General features: G+C 35.4%; 1 protein-coding gene across 5 annotated transcripts in view; it reads right to left on the bottom strand.

The window, feature by feature from the left end:
- DPY19L1 (dpy-19 like C-mannosyltransferase 1) overlaps positions 1–18,296 on the bottom strand; it is a 34,522-nt gene that overhangs the window by 6,703 nt on the left and 9,523 nt on the right. For all 5 annotated transcript variants that reach the window (XM_072412233.1, XM_072412232.1, XM_072412231.1 and 2 more), the window contains 14 exons: positions 17,491–17,628; positions 15,957–16,077; positions 15,780–15,873; positions 14,318–14,375; positions 9,529–9,620; positions 8,226–8,325; positions 7,362–7,439; positions 6,913–6,999; positions 6,713–6,769; positions 5,529–5,609; positions 4,805–4,906; positions 3,759–3,830; positions 2,088–2,146; positions 569–593 (listed from right to left, as the gene is read on the bottom strand). In XM_072412233.1, the coding sequence (XP_072268334.1) occupies positions 569–593; positions 2,088–2,146; positions 3,759–3,830; positions 4,805–4,906; positions 5,529–5,609; positions 6,713–6,769; positions 6,913–6,999; positions 7,362–7,439; positions 8,226–8,325; positions 9,529–9,620; positions 14,318–14,375; positions 15,780–15,873; positions 15,957–16,077; positions 17,491–17,628 (1,164 nt within the window). The remainder of the gene's footprint in view (positions 1–568; positions 594–2,087; positions 2,147–3,758; positions 3,831–4,804; positions 4,907–5,528; positions 5,610–6,712; positions 6,770–6,912; positions 7,000–7,361; positions 7,440–8,225; positions 8,326–9,528; positions 9,621–14,317; positions 14,376–15,779; positions 15,874–15,956; positions 16,078–17,490; positions 17,629–18,296) is intronic.

Here is an 18,296-nt window from a genome sequence, read left to right as displayed (position 1 = left end):
TTCTGGATGTTTGGTACCCAGATGACCCCTAACTTACCCTGCTGAGATACTTCTCTAACATACAGACATATACACATGCTGACATTTCTAGTGGCAGAGAGACTTTAAATCAACTCTGGGGTTATCTTTTACCACTTAAAATTAATAAATTCATACAAATTATATACAAATTACATACCATAGGTATGATCTAAAACAAGACATGTGTAAGAGTTCAGTATTAGTAACCACTGCCAAATAAACACTGTCAGCAATGACAAGGCCAAACAGCCGGGAAATAAAATACAGTCCAAGGAATTCAAGATTAGTGTGTACAGCCACTACACAGATACTTTATTGGTGACCAAGAGACAAAAAGCACCAAATAAAAGCTGTAAATGCTAAAAAAAATATTCAGTGAATTACTGCCCTTTTCTGAGCAATATCAAAGTAAGAACCCTATGATTGTATATGCACTTCTTTATGGGACTTATACATCTTTTTTTTTGGATGGATTTAATTTCAGAAAGTACGTAAACCAAATGAATTTGATAGGACCTGCTTAACTGTATAATTTGATTGTTCTTACCTCTCCACTGACTGATTGATCCCCTCTGAAAGCAATGGAAAGGGTTAGAATTAAAAATTCATGAATGTACTTTATTTTGTCAACTAAAATATGCATATCCTCCACTAAAGAAAAAGATCAGTATAGGCCTTGCCATCTTTCCTTTCTTTTGAGCCAGCTTGGAGCAGAGGGACATGTAAGCTAAGCATAGTAACTTTTATTGCCTTTTTATTTAGAATAATTTGCACCCAGATTTACCATGCTTTTTACTTATGATTTTGGGTAAATGTGCCACCTACTTCCATGCAACCTCCTGTTCAATCTGCAGTGTATATAGACAAGGCAATGGGATCAGAGTGCAGATCTAGTTAAAGCCATTCGGCAACAAAGGAAACACACATCAGTAAGCATACAACTAAAAAGGCAAGGCCAAATAACTGGGAAAGAAAAGTACAGAATATAGTCAGCTGAACTGTATTAAACACAGCAGTATTATGTTAGACTCTAGTGAATGTATCCAAGCTGCAATGAAGAATACTTGTGTGAGAATGGAGACAGAGTGACTTCCCCATAAATGAAGGTGACTTAAATCAGGACTTATAGCCCCATATTATATATATATTACAGCAGTGTTCCTCAAAAGGGGTTCCTCCAGAGGTTGTCCTTTGCAATGAACAATATGTGCCTCTTGTGTTAATTTACCTGACAGAATCAATTTAACTCACGTGATCTTTTTAGCAATCTGTAAAGGGGACATTCTTCCCACTGGCCAACAATGTAAGAGGCATTTATCCCCCTGTCCACCACACTAATACACTGTGAGTTGTGGATATAGTAAATATAGCAGGGGTTCCCTGAGACCTGAAAGCAAAATCCTGTTTGTTCTCTAAGCTGGGCAGAACTTTCATGATAAACCTGCATCTAAGAAAAATAAAATCACATAATGGGCTAACAAGCAATACTGAACACAAGTATGACAAAAGTTCCAGCTACAATATCAGTCTAAAAGAAAATAATAGGGGTGGGTAAGAAAAGAACAAATGGAGTCCTGGATGCCAACATTTAGACATTATTGTTCTAGGCACAGATCCTAGACTATAACTTTGCATTATGAAAATAAAAATGCATTAAACATTTAACAATGATATCAAATAGAAGAATTCTTGGTAATAAATCTCTTCAGATATAACTAAATTACTTTAATTATTCATAGTTTAAAACTGGTAATATGACAATGGCTAAAGGTAAGATAAAACAGCAGCAAGGTTTTGTGTGTTAATTTACATAACTAGTCTGGCTTTTTTCAAGTGATAGCAGGTAACACCAAAACGGTCACACAATGGTAAATAAATAAATATGACCATAAAAGTCTGGGCTGGTTGGAGGGATTTCAGCGCAAATAATAAACAGGACATAAACAGAATGGCACTGCAGTGTCTGAACACTTTCTTTAGGATAAGCAAGAATACACAATGCAAGAACAATGTGGAAAGGCAAAGCATTAATACCACCTAGTACTCTGTCATATTACAAAATGTACCTCTCATTTTCTTCCTTTCGACTGGTACTTTGGCGATCAGAAAACATATATTTGAGTGTCTAAAAAAACAAAAACAAACAAAAAGTTCACAAAATAATGTCCATTAATAATAAACACACTAGCATATTATCATGAGTTGTGGAAGCCTTTTCATTACGAATTTACTTTATATAAAAACTTTATATAAAACTTTTATGTAAAGCAAAACTTTAGGTTTGCTTTAAAATTTTGGAATGGCCCAGCCAAAGCCCACACCTAAACCCAATAAAAAAAAATCTGTGGGGTGACCTGAAAGGGGCTGTGAATAGGAAATGGAGAGCTTTTGCATAGAAGAGTGGGAAAATATTACAAAGTCAAGATGTGCCATGCTGAAGGACTCTTACTCAAGAAGAACGAATGCTGTAAATATATCAAAAGATACTTCAACAAAGTATTAGTTTAAGTGTGCACCCTTTTGTTTCAAGCTTATCGTACATTTTTTATTTTTCATATTTGTTTTTTATCTGAATTGTACAAGTTATAGGTCACAAGAAGGGAAAAGTTTTCAAAAAAATTATTTGTTGTGGTCTCATTTATTTATATATACAAAAAAATTTTTGGGCGGCATGGTGGTTCAGAGGCCTTTGCAGTGCTAGGTTCCAGGTTTGAATCTCGTCCAGGACAGTAACTGCATGGAGTTTGCAGGTTCTCCCTGTATTTGTGTGCGTTTCCTCCGGGTACTCCGGTTTCCTCTCACATTCCAAAAACAAGCAGTTAGGTTAATGGGCTTCCCCCCAAAATTGACCTTAGACTGTATTAATGATATATGACTATATTAGGGACATTTGATTTTGAGCCCCTTTGATAGACAGTCACATGACTATGGACTTTGTACAGTGTTGTGTAATATGTCAGCGCTATGTAAATACTGTGTAATAATAACAATAATCATTTTAACAGGGGTGTGTTTTTTTTTCTTTTTAACAGGTGAGAGCCCTATTGCAATTTTCCAATTCCCACCAAGAAACATGACAAGCAATCCCCTTCTTCCTGTTTATATTTAATATTTTGAAATGACACACGTACAAGTTTGTCCTTTCCATGTACCGTATTTTTTGCCGTATAAGACGCACTTTTTCTTCCCCAAAACTTGGGGGGAAAAGTTAGTGCGTCCTATACGACAAATGTGTTAAAAAAAATATTTAAAATATTATACTCACCCGATACCCGATCCTGCGTGTGTCTCTGGCTGCAGCGTGTCTCTCTTCTCTTCTCTGCCAGCATCGTGTTTTCTCCTGTCTGTAAAGCAAAGCGAAAGAAGCCGGCACAGCGCCACCTGCTGTTCCCTGTCCTAACTGCCGTACAATAGAAAAAAAGCACAGAGTGATCAGAAGGGGAATTTGAATGACAGAGTGATCAGAAGGGGAGTTTGAATGACACAGAATGATCAGAAAAGGAATTTGAAAGGTACAGAGTGATCAGAAAGGGAATTTGAATGGCACATGAGTGATCAGAAGGGGAATACCAGTATGAATGGCACATGAGTGATCAGAAGGGAAATAATCTTTCAGAATCTTTTTTTCTAGATTTTCCTCCTTTAAAATTGGGTGCGTCTTATATTCCGGAGCGTCTTATACGGCGAAAAATACGGTATGTATGGCTGAATGCTGATATATTGTTCTCAATACATACCTGAGCACAAATAATGATAAACACCAGCACCACTACTGGAAGTAAAATTGTCTTTAAATATCTCCATGGTGTCTGAAATGAAACAGAAATGAGATCCCTCTGTATTAAACAGACTCAAAAATATAGAAAATACGACATTTGCATTAGTTAAAGGTGTACAGGTATTTACATAAACTACCAACATATGATAAATGCAGTTCTGTACATAGATTTTTATGTCCTCCAGAGTATCTCAGTACTCAAAACTAAAAAACTTGTTTATACAAATGAAGTCAGGTACCGAAGCAGTTCTTGTACCGAAGCATCGCCGGCATGGTTTTTTGTTTTTGCACTTAGCTTAAGTAAAACCCTACTCTAATGATAAAAAAAAAAAATAGTACTTCAAGGGAAACCTGTCACATATTTTTGACATAGGATGTGACAGGGCTTGCAATATTTATTACTATATTTGCAGTTAGTTGAGCGCTATCCGTTTTAAACAAACCCCTAAAGCACATGTATGTGAACTGTTGTAAACCCTAATAAGGCCTTCAAGTGGTAGCTATGCATGGAAAGGTGTCACACAGCTATTGAAGAAAAATCTGAAATTTACCATTTCATGTGTAAAAAATATTCATGTCTCGACTGCCACTAATAACTGATGGTGGTAGCTTTTGCTGGACTGTTTTCTGCCTCTGTTAACACAAGTGAAACAATTAATCTGTCTGTGGCAGCATTAGCTATCAGAGGGTGGTCAAATTGTGTACTCCATTTGTATAATCATTTGCCTTCACACCCTAAGGAGTATAAATGATTGGTTTTCTTATAATTTCTTTATTTGATGGTTGCTAGCATTTGCCATCGAGCTTTCCTGGTCCTTTGTAATCTTCCAGATTCTATGTGTTTCAATAGCAGTAAATGATTATCTACCAAGGAATGTTTAAGTGAATATCAGACTCGCTGCTTTATAAACTGACCTCAAAGTGTTCTTCATAATAAAAAAAATAAATAATATCCCGGAACAAATGATTCATACACATAAGCAGTAATCATCTTAAACACTGTACCTCTCTCTCCATGAAGTCAAACTCAGGCGCACAGGTATACATCAAAGTGTCAAAATCCTTGTAGCTGGTAAACTTTGATTTCAGTATGTTGAATATATGTGCCTGAATAAACACAAAGAGTGCATAGTAAAACATTGTTTCCAGGATATTTAAAAGTAATTATGAGCATCATTTCTGCATGGGGGAATGCATTACACATGAGTCTAAAGAGCAATCAGGACTTAAAAGACATATGATAACATGCCATGTTACATGGAGTAGAGCGTACAGCACCTAGCAGAATTGGAGTCCTGAGTCCCTATTAGGACACTAGTTGCAAAGTTTGTACATGCTTACATTTTCTACGTATTTCTTGGTAAAGGGCGGTTTTACTGCATAATCCAAAACACAGCTTAATTGGCTGCTTCTCTGTTAAAGCTTTAGAGTTTGTATCTGTTAGACTCTGGAAATAACATTCCAGTATAACCTCCTTTCTGGGCATATGCCTGAATGACTCAGTGCATGCTGTAAATAACTGTGAAATAGAGTGACATTATATGCATGAATTAATAAATAGCAAGAGAAATGCTGTCACCTTCCCATAAAAAGCTATTCTTACTTCACAACCTGAAGAAAAGGTTTTAAACTAAAAATAACTGTATAAAATAACTTTACCAGAGTGATTATATAAGTGACAGCAGTATATTTGAAGTAATCAAGTATGCATAGTACCATGGATACTTACATCATCTCTAACACCCAGCACCCTAGAAGTAAGTGCTTTGAGGATTACGGTGCCCAGAATCCAAGCCAAGACCTGTAATATCTAGTACCATAAAACAATGAATGCGTATCAGAGCTGTAGTAACTCAAGAAAAGCAGAGATCTGAAAGCAAGACCAATAATGACTGTAGATGTCCTGGTCAGTAATAATTACTTACTGAACTACAAATTAAAAGTGCAAAAATCTACATACATATTCACTATATTCCAATAAACTGAACAGCTAAAATAGGTTTAGTTACATTTGACATACTATACTTCTGAAAACCATATGTTTAGTTGTGACGAAGGAATAATTTTACCATTAAACAAAACTTTATTCTTTCATATTTGGGTGGTTACGTTTTCTATTGCTGTATGTATCTAAAACCTTGTTTCTGTTATTACCTATGCTTGTGTCACTGGAATAGAAGGTGATGGGAAAAAATTAAATAGTCAATGGAAAACTATTTAAATAGATCACTACAGATACCTTGATCTCTGCTGCACTAATTATTATGAAAGAACATGAGGGTCAGGGTACTGAAGCTCCCTAAATTTTGAGCAGCCTTGCAGTATTTACAGATAATTTTCTTAAGATGACTGCTCAAAGGTTTCTAATAATTCCATTAAGAAGAATATTATGTTATCAATGTCCCTGCAAGGAAATGTGAGCTCATAATCCTCCATCCCTATGAAAAATACCTTTTCTGCTTGAAAGGGCAGACTGTCTTTTTTATGTGAATGTTTTCGCCATCTACTGGCTAAATGAGGGAACTGCAAATAAAAAAATTGCTCCATCTGCAAGTACGAATTTATCATCAGGTCAAAGGTGTAAAATTCACGCATAATATTTAGGGTTAACACCAGTGATCCTTGTGATATCCTCTTCTAAAGATACTATTACTCAAGACACTTCAAAGCTTGTAATCCATTGAACTCAGGAGTGACCTATACCTTAAATTATACATTGCAGACAAAAGAAAGCCTAGGTACTGTACTATCACAGGTCAGGAAGCGCACTGCAACAATCCATGTTATTAACTACATATGTCGATATCCCATGGTAAATATACTGCAATAGTAGTCAGTTGTTCAACCAAAATAAAAGACACAAATCAATTTATCAATATTTATTGAAAGGAGAAACACTGTACAAAAACTTACCCAACTAACAAACTTATTAATTTCCAGGCTTGCAAAGATTCTCTTCCTAACAATCAGCTGTAAAACAATGAATGTGTTTAGAACACCACATATGTATAAGTGACAAATGTGCTGTTATAGCTGTTTCAGTGCACTGACATAACAGACCAGATCACCAAAACTGATAAAGAATTGGGGAGCTATTGCTATTCCATACTTACACAAATAATTAATAGAGATGAAGCATAATAGGATGTCAACAGCATAGAATTTCCAAACATCAATATTACGCACAATGCCAAAGAAACCTGTGGACAATTCAAAAGCCGTTGTGTTAATTTGGAAGAAACTGCAAAGTCATACGGAATTGTACTACCATAAATGATGGTAAATTAAAATATTTGTGTCTACTAAATAATGTCAATGTGCAAAGATCATTCCAGCTTAGAAAAACAATGTCAATGGCAGTACAGATCACTAAATAGAAATGGAGGACAGCTGTACCAATGCTAGATCTTTGCTGGGGATGACCATAAACAAATATTTGTCTCTGGAGACGAAAATCTAGTGTCTGTATGTAGTACTTATAACATTCATTAATAGTATAAAATGGACTGAATGCTAACATAACAATATAGTAGAAATATATATTATATACAAGAACGCTTACCATGTGTGTATACAGTATTTTTAAAAACTTGCTCGAGTCAAGGCAGCCAATGAGATATACTGCAAAAAGTGAGGCAATCTGGAATAATAACAAAAAAAATTCTATAATAGGCATATTTTATTGTTGGACTTCTAGTTATGGCTTAAAGCTGAGGTTTTTTCTGCTTAAATTTTGCCTTACTTTTTTCTTTTTGTACCCCTGCTCATCAACAAGGTAAGAAAATTTGAAAAAAAAAATAGTTTTGTATGGCATGCCTTATTTCCATTGGTGTCCTGTGCCTCACTATGTAATGCAGTTAGATTGTGACTGGTGGGAGGGGTTCAAGGAAATATCGGTACATAACTTTAAAGGAAAACTGCAGCTCTCTCAGTACACCTTCCAGAAGCCCTGATAAAAGAACTGGGCTGACTCATAAATATAATGAGTAGATGTCAGCCTGGAGAAATAGGCAATCTTAAGCACCCTAGGTGCAGTCCAAATGTGATGCTGAGTGTCTATAAGTGAAAGAACTAAAATCCAAAACAGTAAGGCCAGAGTCAGTAATACCCAGAGATCATGGAGGTGAGAGCCTGATGATAATGGATGTCCTCTACTCAGGAACTGAAATAGTCTCTCTCTGATGGTTTATGATGGCTGATTAGTTTATACCAACAACAGATTTGGTACAGCACAATGCATTTAAAAGTAATTCTATAAATCTATCATTACATAGCAACACTGGTTGAATGACAAAAATAATGCCAATCAAGTTCATTCATAAAAATATGTTTACATTGTTTTTTTGCATCAATAATATACAATAATCCTATTTAGTTTGTATTCTCAGATATACATCCTAAGTATAGCAATTTCAAAAAAGCTTACCTGTGTTAGAAGAACAAACTGGGCAAACTGCCACGGAAGCATAAAAAAGACATTAGAAGCACAAAGTGCTATCAGGCTCCTTCTGCCAATGTTTGGTGTTCTATAAAACAAACAGTAAAGTTACTGGCAATTTACCAGAATCTGCCAATTAAATATATGTCGTACAGGATACATATAAAGAAAAATCCTCTTTTCATTTTTTAAATCCTCACGTTCTGCCTCACAACAGACATTACATAGACAATATTTTACTAGCCAAAATGCTGTGATCTATGAAGCCACTACCATTATCGAATTAAAGCAACAGATTGGTAGAGGGACTGCTGGTGGTCAGGGCTTGACCCAAGTCAGAGACCCCCAAGATGCTTTTAGTAACAGACAGCCATAGATTTGAGTGCACCTTTCCGGGGCTTCTCCATCACTGGTAACAACTCACACTGGATATTTTAGTGGCAGAAAAATGAGTATAAAGTGACTGGGGGTTAAGTGACTAGGGGTTATGCTTCACAGAGATACTGTGGATTTACAGTGAACAGGCAAGGTAACAATATTTCATTATAGGTGCAAAAAGCTGTCAGAAAGCAGTAAGGCTACATACAGAAGTTAGACTTTTGTTGTTGGAAAGGATCTTTCATGATCCTTTTCGACGACAAAAGACTGAAACATGCATGATTGAGCGCTGTGCATACAGCGCCATTCTGCTCTAGGGAGAGAGGAGGGGTTAGAATGAGTGAGCGGCACTTGGCTGCGCTCTTTTCCCCCCTTACTTGCATTGAGGTCGTTTGTGGATCTGCCAGGACAGATCGACAAACGATGCCGGGATGCCACTGTTCACACATCAGATTCTCGTCTGATACTACCCTGAATCAATAATTGGCAGAGAATCATCTCTCACGTGTATGTAACCTAAGGGCTATATCAGACTGGAAGTGGGGTTGTGGTGTGGTTATATCTTCCTCATACCCCTGAATCGTGCCCGAGGGTGATACCGCAGTGTACGGCCATCCACAAGAAATGAATGCGGGCAGGTAAGCAGTCAAGTACTGCCTGTTGCTGCTTGCTTTAACATGTTCAAATACTGGTTACATAAGAAGAGGTCACAGTTAGGATTTCAAGCTGCTCAGCAGAGTTACATTGGACCATAGATCCAGTAAAACAATGCAGCAATCATTATTAAAAAAAAAGTCTATACCAAATAATATTACAGATATCAGGGCTTAACAGATAAAGTTCATTATTACAAATACTTTTGAAAAAAAAATCTATTACCAGTTCCCACCAGTGAATTTGTAGAGATCCATACCTTAATATATACGTCAACAGTAACACCTGAAGAACAAGGAATGGATATGAAAAGCTTTCACGCAGCGGCGGAGTCCACATTACCCTTGTGCTCTATAGACACAAAAAGTTATGTTAGCTATAGACACAAATATGTTAAAAAAAAAAAAAAAATTTTTATCTCCATTTATTTATTCATCTTCATTGGGGCCTTTGAAAATAACTAGAAAAAAAGTACCTCGCATTTGAACAGAATTTCTCAGCAAAGAATTGCCCGTAATAGTAAAAATCACCTTATTAACACGTTGCCCCGTATAGTTTATATTATGATATTAAACACATCAAGACAAGTTAGATATTGTGCTTTTTCACAACTTCAAGAACACTCAAGGGTTCAGTGTGAAAAAACTATGACTATATCTAAAGGGAGTTTATAGTATGAAAGTAAGGAATAAGGGAAGACAAACTTAACTTGAAGTATATTAATGAATAACAATGCCTAAATAATGTTAATGACGGAAATAGTAGAGAATTCACATACAAATGTGGCAAGAATAGAAGGGCTTCCTGTTGCTACCACTAGAGAGCTATCTAGTTAGAGTTATTATTTTTAGCAAATTAATTAAAAAAAATGGAATACAGAACACATGTATTGTGAAAATATGTGAACATCTTATCTCCTCCTTCCCACACTTGTTTTGGGTTGGAGTGACCTGATATGAAGAAAATTGTGGTTGTTGATGCCTCAACAAGTCATGAAAAGGAAAACAGATGGTAATATACAATATATCACATTAATTGATGAATGTTATGACAGTATAGCATAACAAGGATGTTTGGCTAGCTCATCAAAATGAGCTAGTAATGGTCATGTAACAATCTGATTGGTTGAGACCTGTGTATAACTGTTAACTATGCTCTACTTGCCTGACACTTTGTAGCTAGAAAACAAGAAAATTGTGGAATCGAGTCCTACAATAAAGATAATACTAACTAATAATTAAGCAGAACCGAGTGTTTTGTGTCACTCTTTAACCCTTCCTAACACTTGTCGTCCCACAAATATTTCTATTGTTACACAAAATATCCTAAAGAGGAACTAAACTGAAAACTGCATAAAAAAAAAAATTCAATCCCACAGTCTGATCCATCCGGAGGTGTCTTCCATCGGGTCCCGTGTCATCCCGGCATCCGTCCCCGAGCCAGCGCCATCTTCTCCTCGGTTCTTCTTTCTACGTCACCCGAGCCAGGCGCGAGATCAGGTGACGTTGGATGAAAAAAAACTTTCTGATCTCACTGCACATGCGTGTAAAAGGCTCCTCGGGCATGCGCAGAAGGAGCAACCAAGAGCCTCTCGAGATGCTCGACATAGGTATCCCTACGAGAATAAATGGGAGGCTTTGTGCTCCCATTCATTCTCGAAAAAAAACAAAAAAACAACAGAATTTTTACTTTACATAAAAGTATTGTCTACGCTTTTATGTAAAGTGAAATTTCTGAGTTTAGGTATGCTTTAAATTGGGACCTGTGTCATGAAATAACTAATAACGTTGGTACAGTACTTCCTGGACTTCTACAGACCTTTATACATGATAGCCAAAACCCAGGAGTAACAAATGTGGAGACCTAAACTGGATAACATAGATCAAGAGACTAAAGAGAAAGTAGAAAAGTGAGAAGGCGCTGGGGATTTGAGACTTAGCACACATAACAAACTGGAAGTATTAACATCAATCTAAACTTACACAATAAAAAGGAATTAATTTACAGAATACAGTTTAGGATCTGAAATATTAAAAGGTTTAGATAAATATGCAATGCACAACAATAAAACATATCTTTACCCAAAGCAAAAACATGAATATTTTAAAGCATTTCAAAATCAGTACACAAGTAGTTAAAAGGACAACATGTGTTTTCTGTACTTGTATGAAATGTACTTAGTCTGAAAAAAAAAATCTAAAATCTTCAAAACCTACAATATATTACATTTGTGTTCTTGAATTAAGACTTTAGGATTTAAATGGTAGAAAGGTGTAAGAAAAAAGCTTTATATGAGAGTGGTTTTAAATTGCTGTCTGCCCTATTGAGTGCAGGGAGAGGGCACTCTCAGAAAGTGTGTGGTCAGACATCAGACCTGTAAATTCCTCTGAGCTTTTGTGCTCATACAATGAGCAATGTTGATGCAGTTTACAAGAACCTTTTCTGAATTCACTGCCCTTTATCTTTGTGCCTGGAATGTCATGCTCAAACATTTTATATTCTATTTTGTCTACTACTTTTATAGCAGCACAATGTATTTTATGACTTATTTGTAGTTTTTAGGCTTCATACCCTGTATCCTGTTTACACCAGCTGCTTTTTATTTGACATTTTCTCCTTTGTTTTATATTAATGTGTAAATACAGCTGACTTATATGTATTCAATTTAACAATAGACTAAGTAAATCCTTACTCATTTACATTATAGTCCTTACATACAGTCTTTTAACTCGCTTTGTCTGGGTGCCAAATTATTTGGAGGCTTTTATGTGTCAATCACAGCAAGCTGAATAACAATAAACCTCAGAAGTGATCTGTGCTGGGCTTCAAACACTGGAAGCTCTACAGAAACGAGGCATGAAATAAAATGTTCATCCACCTCCAAATCTAGGCTTATCTTTCATACTAAACTTATTAATATCAATAACATAGTCATCCTCACTGTATCCTGTGGTATTTAAATATAAACAATTCTAATAATACTATTAGTTTGGTATATGCCTCAGACCCAAGTTATTGTCTTTCAGGAAAAAAAGTGAGCACATTAATGTAGAAATGCCATTTTATATAATTTTTTAATGTGCTGGCTTGATTACTGTCATTCCAACACAGGCTTTATTAAATAGTGAGCCAGTGATTGAGAACAAGCATTAAGTCAGCAAATTCAGACCACCCGCTATCGTCAGCTAGATACATCACAAGGCTTTTAGAAAACTGTTTTGCAGATTCTCAGTTCTTTCAAATACTGAGAAATAACATATTTAACTAGCTTAAATTCCTCTCAATAACCTGCAATCACTTCTATACATCCATTCGGACACTGCAGTCTTTATGAAACAGCGTGCTATTATTTGATCACATGCCGTGCGCAGATTACAAGGAAAGGCAATGAGCAAATTACAAGAAAGATAAAGTTTTGGAGAAAACTACCAATGCAATGATTGTACAGAAAGTAATTTCTTTTCTGTTATGCCCTAAATCCTTGAGATATTAGAAGAGTTCTGTCTGCTTGATGAACACTTATACACAATTTTACAGTTTTTACCAGCTTACACTCCCCCTTTCAGTGGATCCTGTACTCATTTGTCAAAACCGAAATCAGCTCAATGTTTTATTAAACATGATGTATACATTGACTTTAGGGGAGGATGGATGGGAATGAGAAAGTGATAACACAACATCCCACTTTTTTCACGCTAGACTTATATTAATGTCCTCTTTCTTCCAGACCCATTTATTACTAGACATGATGATCTCCTTCACTCTCTCTTCTCAAAGTGTCTGTGTCCTTTCACCACCTTAAACTAATTTCTATTACCAGCACGCTCTTCTTTCTCTATTGCTTTTCGCATCTCAGCTCCCTGGCAATTAAGTTTATTCTAACATGCTAAAGTGCTTGATTTACTAGATTAACTGTCTATAAACTATGGTGTTTATGGTAATTCCTATTTCAGCCTGTCGCTGAAAAATGTCACTGTGCTGCTGCTTATTCTTTCAATCTTTTGTTTCCCTTATTTTTTACAACATACGTTTTGTTAGCATATAACATAGTTACATAGTAGGTAAGTTTGAAAAAAGACATAACTCCATCCAATACATACCCTAGGGAAATAAACATATTCCAGATATAAAACCCTATGGACATAGTTGATCCAGAGGAAGGCAAAAAAAACCCTGGTAAAATGTGCACCAACAGGGGGAAAAATTCCTTCCTGGTTCCATGAGGGATTCAGATGTTCCCTAGATCAACAATCTTTGTTTAGATGTTCCCTAGATCAACTTTAATGCTTCTAGAAAAACATCCGGCTTTTTCCTAAAGCAATCTATAATAGTTCCTGAGGTAGCCAACTCCACATTTTCACAGACTGAAGTGAAGAATCCCTTCCTTATCCGGAGATTACATTTCTTTTCCTCCAGATGCAAAGAGTGCCCTCTTGTTCTTTGTAATGACCTTGAAGTGAATAACTATCTATATGGACCATTATTTATATTTATATAGGGTGATCATATTTCCCTTAAACATGTCTCCTCAAGGGAGAATATATTAGGATCAGCTAATAGTGGAGTTCCTCCATTGCTTTTATTAGTTTAGATATTACCTAATTAACTTCTTGTACTGCTTCTTCCTTTTACACTCCAGCCCTGTTGTACAGGGACTATAACGAAGGTGTTACAGGGTCAAATGTATATACTTACATTGCCACAATACAACTATGAGTCTGTGCACCTCCATTTCTGTTTCCACAGTGGACAGGTCAGACTACTGCAGGAAATCTACTACATCTACCAACATTTTATATAACTAAATGCTGGACCATACCATTTCCCTACAGTGCTAAGGCTTAAATATTAAAATCCTAAAATAAAAACTTTTACAACTTACCAAAGTTTTCTATACATGCCAGTTTTAAGCTTTTCTAGAAAAGTTAAATTGAACTTTAGCTTGTTATAAATAAAAAAATACCAATGCAGATGAGAATACGTGTCAGATTTTAATAATTTCCCAAATAAGATGGAAACAATAATGTTTAGGAATTACTTGTACGTACCTCGCCGTGGTTATAGAAGAAACATATGACTGTAACAAACCCTCCAAGTTGATTGCCACTACAAAATGAACACACAGAAAATAAATATTACACACATTGGGTTTTAGGTTTATAATGCCATACACAAAGTATTAGATGTGAAATGCAAAACCTGGAGATTCCTTTTGTGTACAATATGTAGGCCTAAAAAATTATATTGTTAGCATTAGCTAAAAGATAAAAAGTTGTGAAATGTATTTTCTTTTTATGAGTTAGAGAAATTATAAATATTGAATTGCATGTAGTCCTAAATTGAGCCAATAGGTTGAACTTCAGGTTCCATCACATGCTGAAGATCCCTGTTTCTCAGCATGCAAAACTCTGTGCTCTAGACCTTGAATTAGGCCTAGGGCACAGATTGCTGCACACGGAGAGCCAAAGATACAAGTGGGGTTTAGTACAGGAACCTGTCTTACATGTGCTTACATGTTGCTGTGTTATAGGAGAAATGTCTAAAAAAGGGGAAGATCTGGATTTTTTGTAAGTCTGGCTCTGTAGAGGACAGAGCTGATGTGGCTCTTCTGTAGCAACACTGGAGATTCAATTACTGAATTAGAGGTCCACAAGTGCTAATAGATCCAAGCATCAGATCACTATTTTGTCATCTGTTGCAGCAGGGGAGCAGGAGCAGGACCTGACTCAGACCCCACAAAAAGAAAACATTTACATAATTATATTTAAAAAAAAAAGAAATACATCAAATGAAATAAATGAATCAGTTAAATATATATGCACTGTCTCTTTTGGTTTACAGATCCCAGCAAATATGGAATTTTTTTCACTTTTTGTAAGTGTCAAATATTTATAAAAGTGAGCAAAAAAATCATTTTTTATCATTGCAAACCTGTAAAATATTACTGTTTTGCTATATATCCTCACAATTTTTTTTTCCTGGAGTATGTAATGTCATCAGCACGAAAAATATTTCCTAAATTAGAACTTCTCCTCTGTCACTTAGCCATTTAGAAGGAAATGAAGGACAGAACTCCAAAATTCTAGATTAGAATCAACTTCTTTAAACTTGCTTTATAATATTTTTACCAAAAATCTAAAAATAATAACACATGTACAAACAATATAATGCAACCATTTGGGCTTTTGGAGGGGCTGTGGCCCTGAAGCCTTTTATATTTTATATGTTGACCACCACTGCTGAAGCGTTTCTACTAACTAAAGTGCCGAAAAAAGCATGTTGGTAACAGCTTATTCCACTACTTCATTAAAAGAAGAGACCTGTTCTGTATGGGATTGTTTCAATCAGGCATGATGGTTGTAAAGCTACTAAAAACCCAATTCTCTTAGAATCCTTTTGTCCAATATTAATTCATATATGAATATAAATTACATACAACTTTATAAATATGATCAATGTAACATTTAAAAGCTTAACAATTTATCAAAACTGATTATTACTTTTGCTTACCTTAAATATGTTCCATAAATATAGAACAATGACATCATTAATCCATTTAAAAGAAATATAAAAGTAACATAAAAATAGGCAGGATCACCAAGACCTGAAAAAAGAAAACAATAAATACAAATTACTTTTAGAGTGAAAGAACCTTTTATTTTTAGGCAAGATGTCATCTTCAATTACCTTCGCAGCTTTCAACAGGACTGAGATCATCCCCTCGATTAACCGTCCAGCAGATTTTAGTCTCAATGCCAACAAATTTCATTGTTGTGGTGTAAACGCGGAACCAGCTGGCCAAGATCACCTGCATGGAGAAAGGGATTTGATGCTACTGGCAACGAGGATTTAAAAGCAAATTTTCTATTTAATAAAATTAACTGCAAAAGGTGGAAAATCTCTAACTGTGCATAAGAATACTAAGATCTAGGAATGTTCCCTTCCTGTAGCCGTGCAACACTGCAGAAAATAGGAAAGTAGTAATTTTAAGAAGAAAAGGCCAAAAAGTACCTGCAGCACCTACAGTGCAGATTTATACTTAAATGCCAGTGTAAGTCTTTCTTTTAAAAAATGTTATGAAATGAAACCTGACTTAACCTCTGCAATACATTTGTCCTTCATACTTGGGGTATTTGTACATTTTAAAGAAAACCTGTACAAAGAATGCAAATTAGCATGGCTGATGCATAACAGGCACCATCAAAAGAATTATACTCAAAATCTAACATTCTAAAAGCCAGAATTTGCATATGTCTAAGCATGACCTAACAGTGTGAAACATCTCTGGGTTTGCAGCTGTGTTCACATACGCGGAGCACATCACAGTAGAAGGACAGAAGAACATGCGTGTAAGCCCCCGGACTTTACAGGAAATCCATTATTAGCTATTTTTGTTTGAAGTCCTTCTTTTATATTCCTGTGACTATTGTGGTTATTATTATTAAACAGGAGTTATATAGTGCCAACATATTACGCGGCGCTGTACATTAAATAGGGTTTAAAGGAGATATTGTAAATTAAAATTACTTTTCATATCATCAAACCTATACATGTGGTCATATTTATATAAAATAAATTACCAATCAGATACTTCCAGTTTTTGCCTTTTCCTTTTAGAAAAAAGGGGACCTAAACCAGGAAGTCTGCTCTTAAGCTAAAGTTTGGAAGTAAAGAGGCTGAGAGACATGATTTATTAGAACTCTCTAAGACTGGAGAGGATGGACTATCAAGGAAGAATGTGGGTGATCCAGCAAATCTGGAATGGATTTCTTAAAAATCATTTGCTATCATTAGTCTATCATCTCCAAACTTAGAGAGCTTTAAAACAGAAAAAAATCAGGGCCAATGACAGACATTCACAGTGCCTTGTGGGAATCATTTACCAATGAAAGACATGGACATGGAATGTCAGATTCCCTGCCCTTTCTCTGGCAGTCTATGGAATGCCAGATCTGTCTGTAATAAGCTAACCTCCATCCACAACCTTCTCCTCTCTAAATCGTTAAAAGTTCTTGGCTCTCACTGAAACTTGGCTTTCCTCCTCAGACTCTGCCTCTGCTGCTGCTCTCGTTTGTATGACTTGTATGACTTATATTTGGGCAACCAAATCCCCCCCCCCCCCACCACACACACAAAAAATAGATAGTTATAAGTATAAAAAAAGAATATTATGTATATAGATACATGCAGATATCTATTTTTCTAAACATGCATATCTTACCTCTGGATACAGATTAAATCTCTGCAATGTATTTATCACACTAGGATATTCTGTAACATTATCATTCATTATCAGATGCAACCCCGAAAAATACGATGGAGCTTCAATGACAGATTTGAAATAGGAATAATACAGGCCCTGAGGAAACATTTAAAAATTATGTATGAACCTTGCTAACAATATCACAAAGTAAAAGCCTAATTATTAATATAATGCATTACGTTTCCAAAGTACATTTAGATAATAACAATCAGCAATTAACTTTTATCTGTCTTGTTCAGCACAAAGCAAATGTCTGATTGATTTCCATGGTTTAATGAAAATTTGCATACAAGTCAAAGATAGAAATGTTAATTTTATTAGAAAGAGCTTTTTGTTTTCAGTCTAAAGTCTACAAAGAGAATTTATGAAGGTAGGGTACGCTTATTTTAACCTCATCTGCTCAGCACACAGGATATTGGTATGTAAAAGAAAACTATGATGATATTAAGTTAAAATTAGTTTTTCATTTACTACACTACATTTTTTTTTTGTCTTAGAGAATTTTTAACTTAGTAATGTTTATTATAATTATGTTTTGAAGGTTACATTTAGAATAAATTCTTATATCAATAAAAAAATATTTGATATATGTCACTATTTAGATTGGAATTATCTCATGATTGGTTTCCTTCAAAATGGTACCTTAATGGTGTAAACAAATGTTAAGCAAGAGAACCAATGAAGCCAAATTTATATACACAATAAAAATACAAGATGTTACTGTCCTCTTGTACAATGCAGATGTGGGCCTAATTTACTAAACG

The sequence above is a fragment of the Pyxicephalus adspersus genome, chromosome 5, assembly GCF_032062135.1.
Source record: "Pyxicephalus adspersus chromosome 5, UCB_Pads_2.0, whole genome shotgun sequence".
Classification (NCBI taxonomy): Eukaryota; Metazoa; Chordata; class Amphibia; order Anura; family Pyxicephalidae; genus Pyxicephalus; species Pyxicephalus adspersus.
This window is presented reverse-complemented; position numbering and strand designations above follow the sequence as displayed.